The 12,705-nt window shown below is 45.3% G+C and overlaps 3 protein-coding genes across 3 annotated transcripts; all 3 read left to right on the top strand.

The window, feature by feature from the left end:
* Window positions 1–107: 107 nt before the first annotated feature.
* Window positions 108–1,036, top strand: N7506_004224 (sulfotransferase family protein; the record flags this gene model as incomplete). Its single annotated transcript, XM_056953519.1, has 2 exons — window positions 108–230; window positions 335–1,036. The coding sequence occupies 2 exons, from the start codon at window positions 108–110 to the stop codon at window positions 1,034–1,036; spliced, it is 825 nt and encodes a 274-aa protein (XP_056812408.1).
* Window positions 1,037–2,336: 1,300 nt separating this feature from the next.
* On the top strand, window positions 2,337–2,594 carry N7506_004223 (uncharacterized protein; the record flags this gene model as incomplete). Its single annotated transcript, XM_056953518.1, has 1 exon — window positions 2,337–2,594. The coding sequence occupies one exon, from the start codon at window positions 2,337–2,339 to the stop codon at window positions 2,592–2,594; it is 258 nt and encodes an 85-aa protein (XP_056812407.1).
* A 582-nt stretch (window positions 2,595–3,176) lies between these two features.
* N7506_004222 (arylsulfotransferase family protein) lies at window positions 3,177–4,810 on the top strand (the record flags this gene model as incomplete). The annotated part of the gene is made up of 2 exons (XM_056953517.1): window positions 3,177–3,491; window positions 3,536–4,810. 2 exons carry the CDS (start codon window positions 3,177–3,179, stop codon window positions 4,808–4,810), a joined length of 1,590 nt encoding a protein of 529 aa, XP_056812406.1.
* Window positions 4,811–12,705: the final 7,895 nt, after the last annotated feature.

Here is a 12,705-nt window from a genome sequence, read left to right as displayed (position 1 = left end):
AAGTCGATACGACTCCATTCATACTCCCTTTTTATACATCGGCTTTTTCTCTTCCTCCACTTCTTTGCAATTTCAAGATAGATCAATACTCTACCACATCTTCCACAATGTCTCTGGCACACTCCGACAACCTGACCCCTCAACCGATCACTGATATCTTTACGAATGATACGAACATCGACCGTCGCAAGTGCGACCATACAGTCCCCATGAAGGTGCTGTCACTCGGTGTTGGCCGCACTGGGACTGCCTTTGAGTATCTTGATTGATGGTTCAATCGATACATTTCAGGTACTGAGCCAAACATTCTCTAGCTCTCCGCAAGGCGCTATAGCGCCTAGGCTACGGCAAGTGCTATCATATGATGTGTGCTAGTGTTGAGAACCCGCCCGACTGCCTAATGTGGCACGATGCCCTTAACGCTAAGTATAAGGGCGAGAGTAGCTTCGGCCTTAAGGAATGGGATCAACTTCTAGGAGATTGCCAAGCCGTGTGTAACTGGCCTGCCTGCGCCTTCGCTAAGGAACTGATTACGGCCTACCCGAACGCCAAGGTTATCATAACTAAGCGCGACGTTGACCAGTGGTATAACTCTGTTGTGAAGACCGTCTACTGGCGCGTGAGGGACCCAGAACACAAGTTCGTATCGAACTTTAGCTGGGCCGCGAGTATGTACTATCCTATGCTCAACAAGTTCTTCGAGACCTTCTTTCAAGGTGACTTCCTCAATAAGGGCAAGGAAGTTTACAACGAGCACGTGTCCGAGGTCCGTAGCCTTGTGCACCCCGAGCGACTTCTGGAGTATAACATCGACGATGGCTGGGGTCCCCTATGTGAATTCCTCGAGGAGGAAATCCCTGATACATCCTTTCCCAGCGGTAACGACATAGCCGATTTCCACAAGCGTTGCAGCACCCGTAACCGGCATCAAATAATGAACGTTGCCCTGCGGGTCATTACCATCGGTGGCTCAATTTTGGCCACTGGTTTGGCTGTCAACATGGTCTTCAAGCACTTTACTCGCTTGAGCCGCTGAATTCTTAGACTCTTGCCCCTCTCCTACTGTGTTTTCTGAGATATCGGTTTGATCTGTGAGCACAGGAACCAATGAGAAAACTGCCACTAGCCGTGGTCAACTGTTTTCTCTCTGCTTCTATCTTAAGCCGGTTATTGTGGCCTTTAATATTCATCTCGGAAACTTTGAATCCTTTGGGGAGATGGATGTTCTCTTTTTTTTCAACCTTTATACTTTCCTTTCTATATCCTGGCATTGATTAGTGCGCCCATGACGCTTTTAGTTCAACAAAATGATCCAACAATTGGTTTTGCCAATGGTGGTAAGTCGATCTGTTTCGCAGTGTAAAGATATATGGAGGAGTTGGACTTGAATGTATAACAAGATATTAATCTTATTGAAGCACAGTGGGTTCTGGTGAGCATAAAAGCCCTTTGCCCTAAAAAACATCTAATTGAGAATGTTGGCTCTATTCTCATGACCTTGACAGAAACCTCTATTTGGAGTAGGCCGTTGTTATAGGACTATCGTTACAAGAACGTAATCATGAACGGAGTGAAGTAAAAGGAGAAAAAATTAGCTCATTGGGGAACTGAGAAGACAAAAAATAAAACGTCATACAATGGTTAAAATACATGAGTAAAAAATCGCACTACATTGTTAATTTTAGTCAATCCATTTCAATGTACTTTCAAATCGAAGAACCTGTTTCAACAATCCGTATCCTCTCGTCCTCCATCGACCCTCAGAGACAGTCCCGGCTAATGACTTTTATCACTCAACCTTTACAGACAACGGAGCTACTGTTTTGAGAACTCTGCCGTTTTTGGCTCATTAGCTTCCAGGCAGTAGAAAATAATGAATGAAAGGAAACACAGAGAAGTACTAACGATTGGAGGCCAGACAATGGCACCTTTGTTGCAGCAGAGTACATCACTGCTGTCGCAGTAATCGCTAACTAGTCGGCTTGTTAGCGAAAGAAATTGGATATTTATGCAGTTGGGCTGGCTCACCGGCGCCGCATCGAGTGCCAGCAGTCTTGCTAACAACGAAACCGGAACAGCAATAACAAACTGGAATTGCCCTTGCGTCCAGGTCGTTAGCATCAAAAGATTCATTGTCGCCAAAATACTCATCAGCAGCAAGAACACTGGAAAATGCACAGATTGACTATATTGGCTACGATATATATGAGCGCGCAAGCTGGGCTGACTTACGACAACGCGGCTACCGACTGGACATTCTTGACATCGCAGCAAATGAATCACGTCCGGCTGATCTAGTTATTTGTCGCGATGTTTTTATTCATTTGCCGAACGACATGATTCTTCCCACACTGGAGCGATTCCGCCGCTCGGCATCGTTGCTTCTCACCACAAGCTACACCAGTGACCACAATGAGAGTGAAATGGAATTTTCCAATTTCAAGCGAATGAACGAGCCAAGCCTGCGCCACAGAAAGCTCGACCTGACTCTACCTCCATTCAACCTTGGCCAGCCGCTTGTTCATATCCCCGAAGACTCGCCCAATAAATATCTTGGACTCTGGGATATACGTCACCCATCAACTGGCGAGTAAATAATTGACAACATCCTCGGGCCTCCTAAAATATAACACCAAGAAATGAGGGAGTTCTCATGAAATTTCTCTGAACGCCCACACAGAATCAATAGGGCTCCTCTGTTTGAAATTTGTAAGAGACATTCCGGGTGGGGTTGTGTTGAACCTTCGAGGTGGATAGATCTGAATGAAACAAGTTGATTCTGGAAGGGGAGAGCTCTCTGAGAGTCCTGAATCTGTCATCCCGATGGATCGAGCGCAGAGAAAAGGTAATTCGGGTATCAATTTGGGTCTTGGACTCTTGATATGAACCTTGACTCGCCCATGGGTTTGCTGACCGGGAACCGAGGTTGGGCTTCGTGGTTGATTTGGGGTTTGCGGGGTTTCGCGACGCCTGGCCAACACTACAAAGCGTCTGGTTAAATGTAGCGAAATGAATACAGGCAGGCCTCTACCGGATCCCCCGGCTGCAGCAGATCAGTGAGGCCCGATGTATAATTTGTCACATTGTCAGCTTATGGAGTGCTTTGTATAATATTCTTTTATGCATGCCGATTCAGATCTGAGTATTGGATCTTTCTCTCTCCTCTAGTTTTCAGAATGTCGCGTTCTCTTTTCTTCCTGTGTGGGCTGTTGTCGCTAACTCTTGGCGAACGGGGTTGGCCGCATCAGTCATTTCAGACAGGAAAATGGCAGCCTCCCTGTCTGAACCTCACAAAAACCGGTGAAACAGCCTCAGGTCACATCTTTATAGGTGTGCGAAAGTATAAACAAGCCGGCAACGTGCCAACAATCTTCGACACCAATGGGGACATGGTATGGCAGGGCCCGCAAGGGGAGAATTTGGACTTTAAAGTGCAAAGGCTTTTCGGCCAGAATGTGATCACATACTGGGATGGGCAGCCAGATGATAGGGTGCTAGGTTATGGATCAACCCATATCCTCGACAACTCTATAAGGAGATCTACACAGTCACCTTGAACGACGACTTCCAAACCGTTAGCGGCAAGCGGTTTGACTCCTACATCGATGGCCACGAGCATTACATTACGTCCGAAAATACCTTATTAGTCTCAGCTGTCAACTTCACCCAAACAGATACCAGCCATTTCGAGCGGGGTAGACCCGACATGTGGGTTATTGACTCCTTGTTCTACGAAGTTGACGTCAAAACAAACAACATAGTGTTTAAATGGGCCGCACTGGAGCACATTCCGATCTCGAAGACTAAACTTGACATAAAGGGTGGGAGGAATTTAATTGACGCGTGGGACGCCTACCACATAAACTCAGTCACTCCTACCAGATATGGATATCTTGTCAACTTTCGGCACATATCCTCGGCTTTCTATATTAACAAGAACGGCTCCGTCCGGTGGGAACTGTCTGTGAGTATATCTAATCGTGGTCATGTTGCTTTTGTTGTTTATCTGGCAGCCGGAATTTATCTGCTCACTCGGTGTTTCTTCAAGGGTGACAATGATGGCGGCGGCGACTTCAAAAGTGAAAATATCAAATTCGCATGGCAACATGACATTCGTGTTTACAACGAAACCGACGAAGCTCTAGTGCTCAGTCTGATGAACAATGATGCATTAGAAAATCAGGACGAAGGCCCGTCAACGGGACTGGTCGTCTACGTTGACCTCGTCAACAAGAAGACATGGAGAACCCACAAATTGACAGATCCAACGGACAAAGTGGTCAGCGCAACTCAAGGTAGTTTCCAGTTCCTCCCATACCCAGGAACAGAACACGTGCTAGTGGGCTACGGATCGATACCGAAACTCAAGGAATACGATAAAGACGGCAATGTGGTTCTCAGAGGACAGTTTGGCAACAACGCATTTGAGGCGAATGCCTACCGGATATTCAAATTCCCATGGAACGCTACTCCCTACTGGGATCCTGTGTTGGTTGTTAACCATACCACTGAGTCTACCACCGATGTTTATATGAGCTGGAATGGTGCCACAGACTATGACAACTGGGCCATTTTCTCAGTCCGATCTGAGACCTCGACGTTGTGGGAAGGCGAATTCTTGTTGGCTCAAGAACGAAATGGCTTTGAGTCCCATGTCTCTCTTCAGAATGTTGACGCTAAGTTTATCTTTGCTGTTAAAAGAGACGGCCAGAAGATCATGGGCAAGTCCTCTGTCGTCGAATATTCTGTTTGTTTTCTTCATAGCCCAAAAGGGAAACTCCAAGGTTTCAATGTAGACAATCATGAATAAGGCGACTTTGGCATTATATTGCCTTGTGTTGCCGCCAGGACTACCTACGTGTCCCTTGATGTGAACTGATATTTTTGGTAGTATTTCTTGCAGTTTCTTTAATGTTTACTATTTTGACAATCTATGAATACTTATCCTGAACCTCCGGACCCCCCCTTTCGGTTTCCTGGAGCACATATTCATCATATTATTACTTCAAAATAACTTGTCCACAGGCCAGACGTCTACTTACATGAGGTATAAACAAATGTACAAGGGTGCCCGGAATATAGATTCAACTCCCCAATTATTCATCATATAAAGTTATTAAAATTTTTAAATGATTCTTACTCCCTAGTGAAGTGGGAAGAACGCGCTGGCGGTCTGACATCGCAGACAAGACGACGGGGGTGTTCAGTGCTTCGACGGGGATCATGGGAGCTAAGCAGGCCCCCAGAACGCCGGAATAGGAAACATATGCTGTTGTTCAGAGAGGTGTAGAATGCTTTCATTGCTAAACTATGGGATCGCGGGCAAAAACTGCCAAAACTAGCCACAGTGGCATGCATGAGATGTGGCGCGGTTTCCCCCATTACACTAGGTATTACAATTTTTGAAAAAAGTACTTTGAGATCAAATCTACATACATCTAAATAACTATAAAAAATAAGATGTGCGGCGACAGAGCACAAAAAAAATAAAATCCTAATTATAGTCTAATAACGAAAATGATAGAACCAGAGAAGGAAACCTTGGAAGAAGAGGAAGAGACCTCGGGAGCGAGCAAGAAGCTGGCAGGATCTATGTGGTCTGTCTCCTATTCCTTGTGCTCATGTGGTAGATCACGTAACCTCCTTCTGCCTCGCCAAAGCCTGCTCTGCTAAAGCATAAAGATCCTGACATAAAACTTACCGAAACTTTAAAACAATTAGACTCTTGATAAGTAAGATGATCTAGAACATAAACAGCTTGACCTAGCCTAAAAACACCCGTGGACGCTAGTCCTATTTTTTACCAGCGATATTTCCAAGGTTAAGAACTCAACTTAGGCTGGGTTGGGAGCCCCCGAAGGGATAGGACCTCGGGAGTCATATATATATATATATATATGTAGTACAAGCCTGGAGCCCGCGCTAACGCGCATACAGAAACAGCTACTTCCAAGGTTAGGCAATTGAAATAATATTTAGCAGACACTATAATTTAATTCAATTGGATAGAGACACCGTACTCGTATGAATTATATACACAATAAATAGTATACACACGTCCTACTTATAACAGCTATATACACACGCCCTGTTTATGGGAATCGCATAAACACGCCCTAGTTGTAGAAGCTGTATACACACGCTGTATTATATGAATTTTATCAAGATACCTTATTAGATACCTTATTACTGACGGAAGAAATACATCATTGAGTCTTAACATACACTTTACATGCGATTGGTCGAACCTTCGATTCAAGCCAAGCCGTGAAACATGATTGGTCGAGGGAGCTAAGCCGCGAACAGAGAATTATACTTAGGGGATAATTATACTTAGGGGATACTTAGGGGATATACATCTTGATCCAGACAAGTTTCAGCTCTCTTCTTCTCTTCTTCCATCCTTAGATTTATTATAATCGTTATTACGGACTATCAAAAACCATTTTTCTTTAATGCCTTTGCGAGCCTGACACAGCGCCCCCTACGGATGAGTGGAAGAAGAAGAGAGAGAGAGATTGCGACCTAGCTCATCAAGCCTGTCAACCTTCGAAACACTACCGTCACCTGACCACTCATCCCAATATATACCCCCTCTCCCTACCTCGGTTGGCTTTTCCTAACTAGACAATACAATTCCAAACCCCGGAGGCTATGGCCTGTAATCAGTGCGGGCCTCCATAAGTGTGACCACAAAATTGATGCTATTAACAAGCTACTTTCACAATCATTAAGGTCTGTCATCATTTCCAAGCTTGTCAAATAAGGTTGGAGAATTCAAGCCTTTTTGGGGGTGATTTGACAAATTTAGGACGCATCGATATTGCGCACAAAATTGAGGGATATATATGAATCAGAGTGTTTGTTGTAGCATTGGGACAACTGCAAGTCTCATTATCCAATAGTGGACGTGGAGATTGTGCTACTGAAACTCTCCCGGCAACTAGGTACAACATGATGCCCGCTAGTGACTGAACAGAGCCCACTACCTGCAGTACTAGAATCGAAAGCATCAGCGTTATGGTTCGAAATGATTCGCGAGGAATACAGAGGACATACCCAATTTTCACTTCCGGATTGCTTGACGCAAGTCTTGCCTTCGCAGCACTTACCATCACCAGATGTTCCTCCACCAATTCTGCAGAGGTCTCCGGGACAATGACAGGAAGGAAAGTCGGGACAGTTACCAGCGGCCATGGCCAGGCCGAGGAAGGAGGCGATCAGGAACATATACTTCATTTTGCTGGGCGAAGTGTGTTAGTGAAATTGTAACAAAGAAGAAGAATGGCAAGTAGCATATACCACAAGGCTGAGGTAGAAAAAGGTATAAATGAAGATAGTCTTTAGTGAGGTTTTTGATGAGGAATTGGAATTCTGGGAAGTATATCGACTGATATTTATACATTTCAGTACAACAATAGGCGTTATGTTTGCTCAAATTATTTTAACTGGTTAGCACTGTTTGTGGAGAATGAAGATCATCTTGGCGAAGCTACGCAAGGCTAGAGAGCGGACAGCTTGCCGGGAGGCCTGACGCTAAACTTGGCGACATGAAGCGCCTCATGAACAAACCAATAGAAGATGCGAGTTGCTACCTGGACTGGTTGCCTGAGTCGTCATTCGCATATCGCCGTTGTTGTGGTTCTTAGTTGAAGATGGAAAGTAATGCGCGAAAGGACAGATAGCTGGTTGACTCAACTTTCTCTTCCTGTTCTCTTCTTTCAAATTTGTTAGACTACAACGCACCAGCAAGAATTCAATACTTCTTTTTATGGTTTTCCAATCATACCAGCCAAGATCCAGTTACAAGGTTATCAGTACATAAGCATAGTCGAAGGATCATGCAGGATCCCGGAAAAACACCTCACAATTGAGGGGCAAAATGTAGACGAGGGAACAAAGTTGTAATCAATGTTCAGACAATGGCCCAATTGGTGTATTTCCCAAATCCCCCAAGGTCATTATGGAATGACAGCTTATATCGGTCACCCGACACCACATACTACACACAGTAATCAACATCGTAGTCATTCTTCATCGGCGCCAACACCTTCCAAGTTTGGCGGTGTGTCTATCAAACTTCTTTAAGCCCTGGAGGTGAGCACCGGGTAAACCAACTGACATAACCTTGGAATTAAATCGCGGAAATTTTCATTTGCTCTGTGAAGCAAGTGGACTTCTACATAGAGGGCATAGATCAACAACATACTATGAATGATATATAGAAAAGAATTTCGTTAAAAGTACTTAGTGCACTGCCAAGGTGGGACAAGTAAGACGGATGGAACCGCATTACACTTTTAAACCTTCATGGATATATTGATTGGGTGTAGAGGGAACGAATAGGCGACCAATGACGACAGCGGAGCGCCACATGATTCAGACGATGCAGGGGCTATTTAATGTAACCTCGTATAGTCTGATCGACATGGGATTTCAGATCCTGGAACACCCCGCTTGTCTGTATCAAGAAAAGGCGCGACAGGCTCATCTACTGGGATAATTTAGTAACCCTTGTTAGAATATTATATTGAGACCGCCAAAGTAAAAACTGGAGCAGGAAAAAAGGAAGAAGAGAGAGAGAGATAGCGAGCTAGCTTGCGCAGTCACCTGTTATCCCAACAAAAGGCCTCGACGACAGAAAGGACTGACTTATATTGATGGTTTAGTAAATAATGGCCGCTGTACTTTTTCAATTGCGCTAGGAACTGTATTCACGATAACTTTGGAGATGATTGTGCAAGCTAGGGCTAGAATGAAGCCACATGTAAGCTATCATCAGAAATAAGAATGGAGATCTCGAGAGAATTGTGGATGCACTCGTTTAATGACCTGACCAGACACAGCCGGTAATACTCAAGTTACACTACAGCCTCGGATACCCATACTCAAGAGGCGATACCAGAATGTGCGAAAAACAAAGTATGCTGATATATTTACTCAAGCTAAATAGATCCGTTTCAGGTACTAGATTTGTGACACTTAACTCGGTTAATAAGATTGAAGATTGCTATTAGATCAGATTGCTTAAGGTTAGCCTAATTGCTGGAATATAGGCGATCCTCCTGCCTTCTCAAATCCTTGATCTTCCTTCTTCTCCATGTGCCTCACCAAACACATATTGTATTTTTCTTATTCTCATTATATTATCGATCCCCCTAATTAAGAATGAGAGGAGGCAAGGAAGCTCTCTATGAGGAAGCAGAGGTCAGAAACGATGATTTATTGGAGAAGGGTCTCTGGGTACGCAGGTTTACAGCGGCCCGGCTCGTTAATTAGTCATTAGGCAATATTCTGGCCTAAGGTGTTAATATCGACGGGCAGAAAATTGAGATATCTGAAATACAATTATATTCTCTTTGTTCCCCTCCTCCCCCAAGCCTCCCTCTCTCTTCCCCTTATCCCCTCTTTATCTTTCGGAAAATAGCAGCTTTGAGAGTATAATGTATTTAAAGATTCCCTTACGGAGTATGGAGTAGAGGAAGTTTTATATAGTAGCATATGAAGAGGAACTCTCGGTAAACAGCATTTTAAAGGCCTTCGAGAAATAGGTAGTAGTAATGGAGAGAGGGAAGATGTCGGGGTGTAGCTCGCCGAGGGCTATCCGGAGGTGGGTATGCCCCCCCTCGGGAGTAGGCATACTATACGGGGGAGAAGGAGCTGATTTTACAATACGTCGTATGGGGCGGTGTATGAGGCGGTGTATGAGGCGGTAAAGATTTAGTCTCAATTTGGTAGTATTGATGCCTGAACATGCCTGATGACTAATTAATGAGCCGGGCCGCTGTAAGCCTGCGTACTCTGGGGCATTAAATGCCCCCAAAACGGGCGCGCAAACGCGCACTGTTGCATGAAGCAGCAGAAGCAATTGCTGCTTTGTCGTGCAACGTTGCTTATTGCCTGTTTGCGGGCTCCCTGTTTCTTCTTGAGAACAAGCTGATCTACGGAGATGAAGCATGAATCGCTCCAAAACAGTAGATTGTGACTGTGAAGCAAAAGAACTGACCGGGGGAAAGAAGAAAAGGGGGTGGGGGAGAGCCATCTAAGCAAAGGGAGTCATCTGACCTCCCAACACCCTGCGTCCCCAACACCCTTCCCCCTAGCTTCCATCAAAATTGGAAATGGTCGATGAGTTGCACCTTTATTAGTCCGACAGGGATCTCCAGAGATTGAAGAGAGGGTAAGCGAGATATCCACTATATGAGGGTCCTCTCTGCTCTAAGCCCTCTATTACCTACTTTACCCTACGGAGTATAACATGCTCTCTCAAATTCTGTGACCCACAAGAAAGCCCCCGGGCCCATTCCTGCTCTCTTGTAAGAGTGGCCTCTGCTTTCCAAGGTGGCTCACTTTTTACGCTGGTCCTTTGCATTGACAGTCGAATTCTACTTTTTCATCAGCTATTCTTTCGTTCTCCTAGTAAATCAACCATATCTTCAGAAATTTTTATGATGAACTTTTCTCTTATCGCAAGAAGGGTAAAAGACGTGGTCGGTCGCATTGCGAAACGCTCAAGAGTTCTCATATGATTCCAATCCAATCTTGGAACCTTGGAAGTAAATGATGCGGTTGCCCAGGTGAGACCACTTCAGCCTAGATATAACTCTGGAAGATCACAGTGAGTCTCGTCCTCGAATTCAACACTCCACTCTAAGACAAAGCATTTCACAAGAGCAATGACTGTTGTTGGGTCAAGAGTTGAGGAGTGTGCCACAGGATTTTCATATCTCCAGAAGCTTGTCTGATCAAGGTCGGACGGTGCACCATCCCACAAAATTGCTGCTATGTTAGTCACAACTAAAACGGTATCCCTGCAAGTCCCGTGGCCGGTCATTAGAGCGCCTGTTGCTATATCCGCCATGTTTTCTCTCACAAACTTCGAATTCCACCCCCTCGCTTCCAATCTTTCTGGCAATGTTGCTACCGCAATTTGAAGCGTCTTGGCCAAAAGGCTTCGGTAGCGTGCCATCCTTTCCTTTGAGAAAGCAACCAGTATATCACGTAGTCCTTGGTGAATGGACCATGGCAGGAAAGTCCACGGAAGATTATCCAAGGCATCGTTAAGCACCGCAGATTCTTGCAAAGCAATATACAAAATCACATTACACACCCCGTCATTTTTGTTAGGCAGGCGGAGAACCACCAGCCCTTCCGATGGTCTGGCCTCCAGACTCACTGCTTTCATGCGCAAGAAATTCACCTCACTCGTCTTCCCACCGACTATGGTATAAAAATGCTTTTTACCATCCCCGCGCGCAATGTCAGACCCAGTTGGTGTGAGCTGAAGCGCCCATTTGCCGGGTGGTTGACGTTCAGGAAAACCACATTTAAATCCTTTCGATGTACCAATTTCAACAATCCCACCCATCATTTTCAAACATTTATCAACTCGCTGCTCAGCTGTCGCCGGGTAAGGGATTTCTGATAGCGTGCGGGAGTCATGCGCATGAAATTGTAAAAATCCGGGTTGTCCAATACGCCATTCCAGAAGCCATTTTCCGCAGTACGATGACCACGAAGCTCGGTGCCCAGAAGCATCTGAGTAGCCAGAATTTAGTCGCGAATCGGTCAGACATATTAATGTTATGAAAGTCGAGTATGTAATTTTGGTAACAGCCGCCGACTTGTGTTTCGAAAGGGGGCGAAGTGGCAAGGTGGACCAGCGATCGCTAGAGAACTCCTCCAATGAATCGCTGTTTATGGACTCTGAATCGCCAAAGTCGACTGTTGTGTACGTTGAGTGAATCGCGGACGGCATGTGCTTGTCACAACTAATATGGGCGGTCGGGTGAATGACTGCAAGTAACACTGCCCAAGAAGCCTGGCCAACTTTATATGATAGATGCATCCGGCTAAGGCAAACCAGGTTCCTCCCACAAAAGCCTCCTGACAGGTTCGCACTAATGGCAGGCCCTACAGGCGGTGGTTTAATAACACAGTACCATGGGATCCGAGGCTGTCGGCTCGACCAGGCGCCTAAATGCTGACTTCCTCGTAGCGAAGAGAAAGGATCTTTTAGATCGTCAAAGATTTTCAGTTGACTTGCAATTAAGCCAGTTCCAATTAGCGTCGCGGATAAAGAAAGCCACACAGCACAAGCCAGTGACTCATCCATTGGAGTATATGGCTAAAGCCAGACGATGTATTTGTCGATGTGTTGGGAAAATACCCGTAGAAGCTGTCGAAGGCCCTGATAGAGGAAGATCTCGACGAATATGGACAGATTGTTCTTGTGTTCCAAGGTTGAAGCGGGTGTTCAGGGATGAACAGAAACCTGATTTCTTTTATTGCGAGCGAAGAAGAGAACAGAGTCTAATTTTGGAATATTTGATACGTACTTCGTACATATTTGTTGAATAGGACTATGCCAACCTCAGACATGGGCGCGCTTCCCCCTGGGCAGATTCGGGTCCACTCCAATCAAATGGAGAGGCCTAGCCAATAGCCCTCGAGGGTATGTACAACAAGCTATGCGTTCCCAACGGCGGCTATGGGCGGCTGCTGAACCACCTACCTAAGCTCCTGATAGCATCTTCTTTGATTGCTCATTTAGTTTGTTTAAACGCCGTTGGTAAGAGTCCGATTTTTCGACCTTCTCACATTGACCAGCAAATTCATGTTGATCGAAGTTGTGCTTGTTGGTTGCTCTCCTGCTCCTTTCGAGCCTTGTGTGATGACTCGATCTCTTCTTGCATGGCGAAAAGC

Source organism: Penicillium brevicompactum (assembly GCF_028827555.1).
Source record: "Penicillium brevicompactum strain IBT 35665 chromosome Unknown utg000003l_segment0_segment0, whole genome shotgun sequence".
Classification (NCBI taxonomy): domain Eukaryota; kingdom Fungi; phylum Ascomycota; class Eurotiomycetes; order Eurotiales; family Aspergillaceae; genus Penicillium; species Penicillium brevicompactum.
This window is presented reverse-complemented; position numbering and strand designations above follow the sequence as displayed.